This window comes from Schistocerca americana, chromosome 7 (assembly GCF_021461395.2).
Source record: "Schistocerca americana isolate TAMUIC-IGC-003095 chromosome 7, iqSchAmer2.1, whole genome shotgun sequence".
NCBI lineage: Eukaryota > Metazoa > Arthropoda > Insecta > Orthoptera > Acrididae > Schistocerca > Schistocerca americana.
This window is the reverse complement of record NC_060125.1, coordinates 427262980-427277262: the sequence shown is the minus strand read 5'-3', so window position 1 is coordinate 427277262 and position 14283 is coordinate 427262980. Positions and strand designations below refer to the sequence as shown.

General features: G+C 43.2%; 1 protein-coding gene across 1 annotated transcript in view; it reads left to right on the top strand.

Moving 5' to 3' along the window:
• Positions 1–14283, top strand: part of LOC124622981 (arrestin domain-containing protein 17-like) — a 192552-nt gene that overhangs the window by 13595 nt on the left and 164674 nt on the right. The window contains exon 3 of the mRNA XM_047148770.1: positions 6654–6741. Coding sequence (XP_047004726.1) covers positions 6654–6741 — 88 coding nt within the window. The remainder of the gene's footprint in view (positions 1–6653; positions 6742–14283) is intronic.

Here is a 14283-nt window from a genome sequence, read left to right as displayed (position 1 = left end):
GAAGGGCTATATGAGGGGAACGACTTGTCTGATGACGTGATGAAAGAAGAAACAGGTGGCAACGGGAAAGAATTAGGGGATCCAATATGACAATCAAAATTAAAAAGCGCTTTAAGGTCAAATGAGGCAGAAGGGATCGATAACATTCCATTGGAATTTCTAAAATCGTTGTAGGAAGTGGCAACAAAACGACTGCTCACGTTTGTGTGTAGAATGTATTATTCTCGCGATATACCATCTTACTTTCGGAAATACAGCATCCGCACAATTCTGAATATAGCAAGAGCCGACAAGTGCGAGAATTATCGCACAATCAGCTTAACAGCTAATGCACACGAGTTGCTGACAACAATAAGATACAGAAGAATGGAAAAGAAAGTTGAGGATCTGCTAGATGACGATCAGTTTGGCTTTAGAAAAGGTAAGGGCACCAGAGAGGTCGTTCTCACGTTGCAATCGATAGTGAAAGCAAGGCGGAAGAAAATCAAGATATTTTCATATTTTTTTTTTTTCGACTTAGAAACGGCGTTCGACAGTGTCAAATGATGTATGATGTTCGAAACTCTGAGAAAAATGGGTGTAAACTATAGAGAAAGACGTGTAATACGTAATATGTACAAGAACTAAGGTGGGACGGAAAGACTGGAGGAGAAAGAACGAAGCGCTCGGATTAAAATACATATACATCGAAGAAGCAATGACGGAAATTAAGGAAAGATTAAACAGTGGGATTAAAATTCAAGGTGAAATGATATCAACGTTAAGATTCGCTGATGACATTGCTATCCTCAGTGAAAGTGAAGAAAATTTTCAGGATCTGTTGAATGAAATGAGCAGTCTTATGAGTACAGAATACAGATTGAGAGGAAGTCAAAGAAAGACGAAAGTAACGAGAAGCAGCAGAAATGAGAACTGCGGGAAACGTAAGATCAGAATTGGGGATTAAGAAGTAGACGGTATTAAGGAATTCTGCTACCAATTCAGCAAAATAATCCGTGACGGACGAAGCAAGGAGAACATCAAAAGCAGACTAGCTCTGATAAAAGCGCATTCCTCGCCATCATAAGTCTCTTAGTATCAAACGTAGCTCTTAATTTGAGAAAGAAATTTCTGAGAATTTACGTTTGGAGCACAGCATTCCATGGAAGTGGAACATGTGACTGTGGGAAAACCGAAACGAAAGAGATTCGAAGCATTTGAGATTTGGTGCTACAGAAGAATGTTGAAAATTAGGTGGACTGATAAGATAATAAATGAGGAGATTCTCCGCAGAGTCGACGAAGAAAGGAATATATGGAAAATACTGACAAGAAGAAGGGACAGGAAGGTAGGACACTTCCACGATACTAGAGAAAACTGTAGAGGCTAAAAACTGTAGAAGAAGACAGAGATTGGAATACACCCAGTCACTACTCTGAGATGAAAATGTTGGCACAAGAAAGGAATTCGTGTCGGGCAGCATTAAACCAGGTGGAAGACTAATGATCAATCATCATCATCATCAGCCAATTGAATCATTAAATGATGTGGCCTCTCGAGTCGTGGAGTCAGGGAGGCTTTCAGCAGTCCTCTCCAAGTGGAACGGTCTTGGCCAGTTCTCTGAAAGGTGCTACCAGCGATCTTCTTGATATCTTTGTCCCATCTGTCCGGTGGTCTTCCTCTAGGCCTCTGATGCTCTTTCGAACTCCACTCCAGTACCAGCTTCGTCCATCTGCCGTCTTTCCTTCTCGCGACGTGGCCAGCCCACTGCCATTTCAAGGAGCCTACTGTCTCTAAGATGTCCTCAATCTTCGTCACAGACCGGATATCATCTGTCCTTTTCCTATCCTTTCTTATACAGCCCAGCATTGATTTTTCCATGGCTCTCTGTGCTGTCATAAGTTTCCCTTTTGTAAATGAGTTCAGTGTCCATGTCTCACAACCATACGTCAGCACAGGAAGAATGCATTGATCAAATACTGATTTCTCCAGATTTACTGACACTTTTGATCTGAATACTGTTGAATTCCTCCCATATGCCTGCCAGCCAAGCCTGATGTGCCGATAGATTTCTGGCCTTACTTCTCCTTTCATATTTATAATCTGGCCAAGGTAGATATAATCACTGACCTCTTCTAATGGATTGTCCTTGACTTTCACATCTTCAGCTGGGACCCACTTGCTGGACATTACTTTTGTTTTGGAAAGGTTCATGTTCAAGCCAACCAACTGACATTCCGATGCAAGATCTGTAACTAAGATTTGGAGCTCTGCGAAGTCGTTGGCCAATAAGGCAATATCATCAGTAAATCTTGACACCCCTCATGATGCGGAATTCTTGAGACGACTCGCCGATATTAACATAAGCTGAGGAAGTTTCGTAGATATTGCTGAGCACTTCAATGTACGCTCCTCCCACTCCTTACTCACTGAAAGCTTGGAGAACAGCTATATTGCTAACGGAGTCAAACGCCCTTTCAAAATCAACAAAGGCAAAGCAGAGAGGCAGTTGGTATTCATTTTCTCTGCTTATCACTTTACTAACGGTCAGAATGTGGTCAATAGTGCTAACATTGCTTCGTAATCCTGCTTCTTCCATAGGCTGGGCTGAATCTAGGATGGAACTAACTCGATTTAACGCGATCTGTGTGAAAATTTTGTACTACATTGAGAGTAAGCTGATAGGACGATAGTTTTTGATATTGTGAATACTTCCTTTCTTGTGTATCAATATAATCTTTGCCTTGTTCCACGATACTGGGATTGAAGCGTAGTGCAGGCAGGAAGTAAATACTTTTGCCAATTGATTTATTATTACCTCTCCTGCCAGTTTCAAGATGTCAGCAATAAACCAATAAAAAAAGATAATTCAGGAAGCAGCTATTATTCATCTCCAGGTCTATTGTTAATTTCTACTGAGTTTCTTGCATGTGCGTTACACATTCGTTACGTTCAAAATAATCTGTAATGTTTGTCCTTCCTTACTATCTTGATCGTTCAGATCACTAATTCCGCTGCACATACCAAATTTTTTCGCTGTCAAGTGGATATTGATTCTGACACCTTTGATATCGACTGCACGTGTGGCTTGCCTCAACACTTTCTACTACTCTTCAGAATTTCTAATTTTCTGGTTTCCGTTTGCCCGCCAACAGTAAAAGTCGATAATCTGCCATGATTAGGTGGGTCAATACATTCGTTTACTGGCATGTCTTCCTGTAAAACTGAAGTTTATTCTTCTTTCACTTCAACAGCTGAGGGCTGTGTTAAATGACCATCAACAATTATTAACCGAACAAAGAGGGATCAAAAAATAGTTATAAATAAATACTTTAACATAAGGATAAAACAAAAGAATTAAAAAAATCATTACCTTGAGAACGAATTATTGAAACTAAAATAGAAAGACCTTTTAACTCGTGAGCGGTTTTCTTATTACGATACCTAGCAATTACAGGGTAAGTACTTATTATTACCTCATACGGTGCATTTAAGACGCTCTCCAAACATTCAGGCCGTTGGGGAGCTCCTCCCCACTTGGTACTTTGATGCGAAGTAGCTGGATATTTCCATTGACTGAATGTCTTTTTCATTATTTATTGATGTTTGATGCATGCAACGTGCACCCAGCACCATATTTGTCTGGCTACGAAGCTCTAACAGCAACCATGTTTGCGGGCTGAATGTAAATTTCGTGCGGCACTGTTGGCTGGGAAATTCCACTGGAAGGATTCAGCCGCCAGTCGGAAAGTGTGTTCCTCATCTGCGCACATGAGACCCTTTCCTTGCGGATACCTGAGAATTTTGTCATATGTGTGGTTGTGGACTGTGGGTGATTATAATGCATGTTGTAAATAATAGATTTCAGCTATCAGTCATCCTTTTTAAATTTTATTGACAGATCTAGATTACAGCTAGAAACTAGCCATTCTCAAAGCACTATCATTTTGATCAATGCATGTAATGCCTGTTGCTCTGGCTTCATCCTCAGTTCAGTGAACTGATAGTGCATTGAGAATGGCTAGTTTATAGCTGTAATCTAGATCTACCAATAAAATTTAAAAAGGACGACTGATAGCTGATATCCATTATTTACAAGTCAATATAACAGTTGCTGAGTGCAACAGCCTTTTGAATGGAAGGTAACCTGATATAATGGATGTTTGTGTAGTGTAGTATAGCGTGTTACATTTGTGGTGAATGTTGAAAAAGAAGGGACTGCCGAGCTTAACGTCCCTATCCGACGGACCGATCACTGTCAACAGAGTCACAATACCTCATTTCATGAGGCACAGAGTAGAGGTTCAGAATTTAATACAGGGCATTAGCGCAGACACAGGTCATCAGGAACTTTACGCCACCACCTCTCCTCCTTCCGCTGGCCAAATATTGCCAGTGGAAGTTTCATCCACCTCCTGAATTCAAATAGACGTGCCTCCGAGTCGTGCGCCACCACAGCACCGCGTGTTAGCAACCTCGGCTACAGAGGCTGGTTGCGGACTAAATTACGGGCGTTCAGGTCCGCCTATTATACAGATGGTTGTTGTTTTTAATGTCCAAACGCTTTAGCATATTTGTGTCATCATCAGTGAGCACTGTTATTCAGTTCGTATTTTCTAGATTGTTTGGTTCTGTAGGACCATCTTTACATTGTTGTGTAGCTTGCCATCCGTGATCTTATTTTTGTAGTATCAGTTCTCATCTGTCCACCCCGATAGCTGAGTGGTGTGGACATCTTGCGATGCTTAGGTGTATTGTTCACCCGGTCGCTACGGCAATCAGCGGCGGCGAGCTATCGACGTCTCCTCCAGCACGTCCGACTGCACATACGCAACAATTCACTCCGAACGCACGACCTGCTCCAAAGGGTGGACTACACTAATGTTCACCTGGCCTCGCGACTGCCGCACCTGGCACAGGTACTGCCAATGCCACGTGGTATTGCTAACAGATTAATGGCGGCCTTTGGATACTATGTCAGCCAAGGAATGTTGTCTAAGATCAATTAAGAGACTTTAACTCTCCCACACCATTCTGGAGGACTTAACCTCACGGATGTGCGGAACAAGGCTCTAGCTCTATACCTGCGAGCGACGCTACGAACTTGGAACCAACGGCAACACGCCATCACGTCGGCTATCCTGGATGTGCTTCTTCCCACGTCCTTTGAACCGCCGGTGGCGGTAGGCACAATATCGCCCTCTTTTTCTCACGTCGCGCGATTCTTTGTTGATTTTAGTTATGTTCAGTTACAGATGCCTTCTACAAGAATCCCCACTACCCGTGAGGTATATCGATACTTGCGGCGTCACCATGGCAGCAATGTTGTCGAACTTAAATACCCAACGCGAGACTGGCGACAGATTTGGCGAGCTGTCCATATGCCTCTCCTCACCACAGCAGCGTGATCGTCATGGTATACATTAATCAATCGAAAGACAGTCAACCACCAACGATTGTACGACACTCGCATGGTAGATTCCCCGCTCTGCCTTATATGTGGCATGCAGGACACCGACGAACATTCTCTGCAGTGCGGTGAGGCAAAGGATGTTTGGCGGTTGACGCAACGCATCATGGCCCTCCTCCGACGCACCGACGAATCCACGATCACGACGGACGGTTTATTTTTCCCTGACGCTGTCTTTTTCCCCTCACAAAAAACATCGGCAATCCGCTGGATTGGAGGACACACATCGCACTACGTGCTCTCGCGGACCTTGATATCGGGCATGGACTATTGGCATTATCTACTAGAACAACACGAAATCATCCGACGTCACTCTAAATATAAAACGCATTTTGCGAACTTTCTAGACAGCATGTTTCATAACCCCCTCAAGCGGTGGGGAGTCCCAGATTTACGTTGCTTCGAGGGATAGGATTTGCTCCCAGTGAAGTGACGAGGATGTCACTTTGGCCCTACTTTTCTTTCCCTTCTTTTTCATATATGATTTTTCTTTTGGGACATTAAAATTAAATGAATAAATAAAATATTATTGTTAATAATTAAAAAATTACATAAATGTACACTGTTTCCTTCCCGCTGCCTCTTCCTTATCCTGTCAGGAGACGGGGAGAACGTGGCCAGGCCTCCAAGTACGACCGCTGCCCACTCTGCCCCCTGACCTACAACACCTAAAAAAACAAAAAAAGTGGTCAGCGTGACAGATTGCCGTCCTACGGGCCCGGGTTCGATTCCCGGCTGGGTCGGGGATTTTCTCCGCTCAGGGACTGGGTGTTGTGCTGTCTCCATCATCATTTCATCCCTATCCAGCGCGCAGGTCGCCCAATGTGGCGTCGAATGTAATAAGACCTGCACCAAGGCGGCTGGACCTGCCCCGCAAGGGGCCTCCCGGCCAATGACGCCAAACGCTCATTTCATTTCAGTTCTCATCTGCATACTCATCTGTTGTGGAAACACACGAATTTCTCATATCAAAACAGTGAATAAATTACTACTGTTTAATAAGACGAACTTGATTTTTAAGCGGTGCCACCAAATTCGAATTACGGCCACAGTAACTGATGACCTGTTCCAATGACATAACGTAATATTTAATTTGTCAGATACATATTCACCATATCTAAATACAAATTCATTTGGTAATAACAAATGCTGACATCATGATATGTGTTACTGTGTACTACACTGAGCTGTTTCTCGGTTACAGGCATCACGGTGCGCATTGTGGGCGAGGCGGCGGTGAGCGTGACGTCAGAGCCTCCCGCGCCGCGGCCGCGACTCAGGAAGAACAAGATGTAAGCACCGGCCTGCCTGACAGCCAGCAGCCAGCAAGCAGCGCCCTGCGTATCTCTCTCTCTCTGTCTCTCTCTCTCTCTCTCTCTCTCTCTCTCTCTCTCTCTCTCTCTCCAGACATTATATATGTAGGGTAGTCCATTGATAGTGACCGGGCCAAATATCTCACGAAATAAGCACCAAACGAAAAAACGAAAGAACTACAAAGAACGAAACTCGTCTAGCTTGAATGGGGAAACCTGATGGCGCTATGGCTGGCCCGATAGATGGCACTGCCATAGGTCAAACGGATATGAACTGCGTTTTTTTTTTTTTTAAATAGGAACCCCCATATTTACTACACATACGTGTAGTACGTAAAGAAATATAAATGTTTTTTCGCTTTGTGATAGATGGCGCTGTAATAGTCACAAACATATAGCTCACAATTTTAGACCAACATTTGGTAACAGGTAGGTTTCTTAAATTAAAATGCAGAACGTAGGTACGTTTGAACATTTTATTTCGGTTGTTCCAATGTGACACATGTACCTTTGTGAACTTATCATTTCTGAGAACGCATGCTGTTACAACGTGATTACAAAATCTAGGCATTCCACTTTACACCTTACACCAAGCAACAATCACGCCATTTCATAATTTTCTGAACAGAATGGCGGTGTCTTTACTTTTGGGATTACCCTCGTAGCATGGGGAGGAGACATGACAAAAAGAGCAGGACACTGATGCATGTTATCAAAGACAATAACCTAGCGATACTCGATGACGGCTTCTACTATGGTATCCTCACCTTTCGGTAGACCCTCAGCTGTCGGCGTAACGCTTTGCACTCCCTGTTTTACCGAATTATCTAACTGCCGCGTTAAAACAGATTCAGTGCGATCCGATCATCTCTCAGTAGAGTTCGACATCAAAATCAACATTGATACTACGCACATATGTTACGCTAACAGTGCGTGGAAAATCAAGGAAACCAACTGGGACTCCTATAAACGGGCAGTTAGGCCGGCGTTCTGAAACATGAGACGTGACTTGCTTGATGAAGATTCATATCAAGTTTTAATCAACGCTATGGATACTGCAGCTGATGCCAACATCCCTAAGGAAAAAGAGTTCACCGTCATGCAGCACCGTTACCTTCCTTGGTGGAATTCCGAATCCTCTCGACAAGTTGCTAAGCGCAGACTTGCTTTAAAAATCTATCGTCAAAATCCCACTATGGATAACTTCTTGGCTGTTCGAAAAGAAAATGAGTGAGCTAACAAATTTCTGAAAGAAAAAGGACAGTTGGATAAAATTTCGTTCTTCCCTCAATAATGAAACCAGTATGGCAAGCATCTGTCATAAAACAAAGGCTTTCAGAACCAGCCGACTGTCTCCCCCCCCCCTCCCCCTCCTGCTACCACTGTCTCGCTAGAGGAATTTATAGATACACTTGCTCCTCCCACAGCCCCATTCTAGAATCACCCGTCTCCTGTTGAAGATAACCGTTACCATGTACTCCTTCGTCCTTTCTCCAAAAAAGAATTCAACGAAGCTATTAAACCATCGAGGGACGGTTGCCCTGGTATTGATTTTATTCATTATTCTATGCGACAGAGGCAAAAGATTTCCTCTTACACATTTTTAATCGGTACTGGATGCACAAGGACCTCTTATCAACATGAAAGACGAAAGCAAATATTCCAATTATGAACAGTGGCAAGGATCCAAATGTGACCTCTAATTATCGAGCGACTGCTTTGTTGTAGTGTTTTGGCAAAACTCTGGAATGAATGGTTAAAAGGAGGTTGGAATGGTGGCTTGAAAATCATAATTCGGTGAAACTGAGTCAATACGGCTTCAGAAAAGGTAAAGGGACTATGGACAATCTGTATTTACTTACTATATACATTACGTCGGCCTTTCAAAACAAAGAAATAGCGGTCGCTGCCTTTCTGGACGTTAAAAGAGCGGTATTATCACGTTCATATACAAGTTCTCTTGGACAAACAGGCAGGGTTCGAAGTTCCTCCGTGGATGATTTATGGCATCAGTACCCTGGTCGCTCAAAGGACCATTTACGTCCGATACAATGGAAACATGGTCGGACCATTTCTTTTTTGCCAGGGCTTGCCTCAGGGTGCAATTTTAAGCCCCGTCGTCTCTGTATACGCATGATTTAGAGCGCATAATCACTCCCCCCACAAAAATATTGAAATATGCAGACGATGCCTGTGTTTATTCCACTGCCGTTCGTATCTTCAGGCCAAAACGGCATTACTCACAACCTTTCCATACATTGATGAGTCGCTATTTATTAATAAATTACAATGAAATGAAAACCCTTAGCTGCTTACAGGCGTTGACATACGTCAACGGGGGCAGATGAAAATGCGTGCCCCGACCGGGACTCGAACCCGGGATCTCCTGCATACATGGCAGACGCTCTATCAAAATGAACCACCGAGGACACAGAGGATAGTGCGACTGCAAGGATTTATATCTGGCACGCCTCCCGCGAAACCCACATTCTCAACGTGTTGTCCCGCACTGCATTCGTAGCGCCCCCGCCCATTATACTCATTATTCTCGGCGCGTTGCCGATTCCCGTAAGAGTTCGGGCACTGTTTGTGCATCTGCAAGGAAGAAGAAGATTGTCAAGTGGCCGGTGAGCCTTAACTAATAGCCTGGAGATTTCGGCTGACATATCAGTAATCGTCTACTTTTACAACTCGACATCGGCTCCCATTCATGATCATACTACCTGAGGAAAGTAAACTTTCCACATAAAATCTCACGCTCGATTTCTGGAGATGATTTTTGACTCTCGGTTAAGCTGGGCGCATCACATCCGATCCATTGTTGTCAAGTGTGAAGAAGGCTTAAATATAATTCGATCACTCACCCGTGTGTGGTGGGGAACGGCACCAGAGTAGTTTACTCATAGTGTACAGGAGGATTAATCGCTATCGATTAAGATTGTAGCTGTCGACTGTAGCACAATGCGCCAAAGGTTCATCTCACCAAACATAGATACTCATCAATACAGAGCCATTCATATCTGTCTTGGAGCCATGAGGTCTACGCCAGCTAATGGTCATTTTGAGGAAGCAGGGGAGATGCTCTTGAAGATTAGAAGCCAGATGTTATCGGAAAAATTCTACGTTCAGACATGTCGTTTATGGATAGTTCTGTCTACCAAAGTAGAGATTGCATTTACCGACTATCGACTGCCTTCTGCAGAAGGAATAAGGCTCCGGCCGTTTGCACCAATTTTGACACTTGGTCACCTCTCTTAACCTCTATACGATTTTCACGGCATTTGTCTCGTTTTGACTGATATCTTCATATGCTCAGCTATCATATTCCTATCTATTATTTTAATATAAACTATTTGGAAAGTACTAATGTCAGTAGTGGATTCAGTCATCTTGTTGCAGCTCAGTGGCCTGGTTTTCTCTGTGTATATACCGATGGATCCAAAATTCCGTAGCCGGCCGAAGTGGCCGTGCGGTTAAAGGCGCTGCAGTCTGGAACCGCAAGACCGCTACGGTCGCAGGTTCGAATCCTGCCCCGGGCATGGATGTTTGTGATGTCCTTAGGTTAGTTGGGTTTAACTAGTTCTAAGTTCTAGGGGACTAATGACCTCAGCAGTTGAGTCCCATAGTGCTCAGAGCCATTTGAACCATTTGAACCAAAATTCCGCACGAATAGTATACTGGAATGCATTTCTTTGCCCTCAGATTCAGATCCGGAAAACCTTCAAACTGCCCCCAAACGTTTTTATAATTACAGCGGAAAAAGTGGCACTTCTGGAAGCTCTTAAGTTTCTCTCTTCCGCTTCCTTCCCCAAGGTATCAATTGTGTCTGACTCTCAAAGCGCCCCTCAAAGTATTCAGCACTGGACATGGAACAAAACTACTAACCGCTATATTTTGAACTGGCTTCGGAATATTTTCGCAGCTGGCACTTCTGGAAGCTCTTAAGTTTGTCTCTTCCGCTTCCTTCCCCAAGGTATTAATTGTGTCTGACTCTCAAAGCGCCCCTCAAAGTATTCAGCACTGGACATGGAACAAAACTACTAACCGCTATATTTTGAACTGGCTTCGGAATATTTTCGCAGCACACGGATGGGGCGGACAATCCATCTGCTGTGGGTGCCTTCCCGCGCAGGTATCCTACATAATGAGGAAGTTGATGCATTAGCCAAGCAAGCGACATCTTTACGCACTGTCCCGGATTTGAAATTACCTTACAGTGGGTACTTACGTGAGGCCAAGGGTCACGCAAACCAACAATGGCAAGAGATGTGGGACGTCTCGCAGCAAATGGAAGGCGGCTATTACTCAGTGCTCCAACCTCAGATTCCTTCACATCCGTATTACATGAGGACACACTTGGACCGATCCACGATTTCTCCTATGATACGACTTCACTTCAATGACGCCTCTTTTCCTCAACATCTACATCGGATCAACGTTTACGCTTCACCGGCAAGTGAGTGTGATCCTGAGTCGGAAGCTGATGTCAACGATATGTCTCAAATTTGACTGCAAAGAGTTGGAGTTTCTGAGGACATTGCTGAGTTTGGGATACCACCTTCCTCAATCAGCTACTTCTCTTTTGTTTAACAAAGACATTCGCCTTCATAAAGTGACTGTTAAGTCGCTTAAGAGTACTGGGCACAATCTGTAAGTTTTAATATCGTACATATTCTATTTTTCTGTCTTGCTTCTGAAAATATTTCAGGAATGATGTGACTGTAACTCAACACAATTTTAACAACCTTTTATTCTAATTGTTGGACACAGCTGGGGCGGTTTGAGCTTTCTCTACTGGAAAATATGCATTTCTGTCTTGTTTTGTTCAATTCTATGTACATTGTACATAGGTACTGAACTTAGATAACGTAGACGTATAGTTTTTTTCAGTAACTGTAAAATTTTACCATGAATGATAAGTGTGGGCTCTGTTGTAGGTTTGTGAGTGGTGGGTTACGCTGTGGGATTTTTTCAAAGTATTTTCAATGGGGGGGGGGGGGGGGGGGGGGGAATGCAGTGTGGAAGCCAGTGGACATTCTACGAGATCCTCTCCTGGGAATGCAGAATCTTTAGTAGAAATAAGTTCATAGAGGAGAAGGAGCGTACGATCTGTGACCTTCAGGTGCAGTTACAACGCGCAAAGGAGGAACTAGACAGGTTGAGGAGGGTGAAGGGTGGTGGAGAATGGGAACTGACAGTTGGCAAGAAGGCAGCTAGCAGGAGGAGATATTCAGACAGTTATACTTTGCGTATATGCAATAGATTTGACGTACTGTCAGAGTTGAGGGGAGAGGAGCCTTTTTAGCTGTAGATGTAGGGAACATGCAGCAGTCTTCAGCAATTAGGAGGCCTAGGTCAGCTGCAATATCTAACAGCAAGAAGAAGGTTGTGCTGCTAGGTAGTTCGCACAGTAGAGGTGTGGGCCAGCAGTTGCAGGAAATGTTGAGGAGTGAGTACCAGGTCACCAGAATTGTGAAGCCTAGTGCATGGTTGGTTCAGATGACTGACAGCGTAGGGGAGTTATGTAGGAATTTTACGAAAGAGGATCAGGTAGTGATAGTGGGTGGAGCAGGGAACAGTCTTGATAGGGACAGGGAATATCATGTAGGTGGTGACCTGGTAAAGATAGCTACTCAAACTGGTGGCACTAACGTGCATTTCGTGCGATTGTTTCAGCGTCATGATCGGCCTCGTCTTAATGCGGCTGTTAGGCGCGTTAACATGGGCTAGAGAGGGCGCTGTTGGCAGAGGGCATGGGTCACATTTCAGTGGTGCCAGTTGGTTCCATCAGAAGATCGGGTTTCATTAGACATGGCCTCCACCTCAGTAGGTATGGGAAGAGGAGGCTGGCAAACCTTATAGGTGACAGTGTAGTGGGTGGTGGTGGCATCACTCGTGGAAAAATTCCTGTAGTAGTTGGTGTTAGAGCGGCACCTTTTTCTAGATTTAAGTCGGCTGATAGGTATACCTGCTTAAAGGAAGTCCCTCTAGCTAAGGGCTCACCTTCAGAGGATGTCATGTTTCCAGGTAGAGAAGGAATTAGCATATTTCATCAAAGTATAAGAGATATTAGAGATAAAGTTAGTGAACTGCTTATAGATGTTGATTATTGGTATGTTGGAGCACCACTTAAATAATTTGACAATTCAGAGGCTTCCTTTACCAGGCTACAGATTAGCTGGCTGTTTCTCAAGGAGTTCCTTGCGGGGTGGAGGAATGCTTCTGTATGTAAAAAACAGTATTCCATTTGCATCCATAGACGTATCACGACGCTGCACTGAACAGATATTTGAATGTTGTGCAGCGTTAGTTCAATTTAGTGAAACTAAACTTCTAATTATTGTTGTTTATAGGTCCCCTAACTCCGACTTCAGAGCATTTCTGCTCAAGCTAGAGAGGGTTCTTGATTCACTTTGTAGGAAGTACCAGAAATTAGTTATATGTGGTGACTTCAATATTAATTTTGTATATCATGGGGCAAGAAAAAGGATGTTGGTAGGTCTCCTAAATTCATATGATCTGACGCAGATTGTGCTTTTTCCAACTAGAGTGCAGGGGAACAGTAGCACAACTGTTGACAGTATTTTTATTCATTCTTCATTATTAGATGGGCATTCTGGGGTGAATGGCCTTTCAAACCATGATGCACAAATTTTAACACTAAAAGGCTTTTGTACTGAAACAAATGTCACATGTAATTACATACTGTGTAGGAAAGTTAATCCAACAGCAATAGAGAGTTTTTTAAATGTTGTCAGGAAACAGGAGTGGCAGGATGTTTATAGTGCCGATAACATAGATGATAAATATAATGCTTTCCTTAACACATTTCTCATGCTCTTTGAGAGTTGCTTTCCATTAGAACGTTCTAAACTGGATACTAGCAGTAATAGGCAGCCCGGGTGACTGACTAGTGGAATAAGGATATCATGTAGAACAAAGCGTGGCAATTATATCAAAATGTTAGAAGTAGTCACAGTCAAGCTGCAGTAGCCAATTACAAACAGTATTGTAAGGTGCTTAAAAATGTTATTAGGAAGACAAATAGTATGTGGTAAGCAAATAGAATAGATAATTCACACGATAAAATTAAAACCATGTAGTCAGTTGTGAAGGAAGTGTCTGTACAGCAGTATAAGGTCGACGATACAAAATCAGACATTGAGTCCATAATTAAATCACTGAAGACTAAGGACTCTCATGGTTATGATGGAATGCCTCGCAGAATATTAAAGTACTGTGCTGCACACGTTATCCCAGTATTTAGCCGTATTTGTAATTTTTCCTTAAGGAATTGTCAGTTTCCTGAACGATTAAAGTACTCAGCTTTATAAAAAGGGAGAAAGGGATAATGCAGATCGTTTTAGATCTATTTCTATGCATTCAGTGTTTGCTAAAGTTATTTAAAAGGCTGTGCATGTAAGGCTAGTTGATCATTTTATATCACATGATTTGCTATCAAATGTACAGTTCGGCTTTAGAAGTCGCTTAACAACTGAAAATGCTGTATTCTCTGTTCTC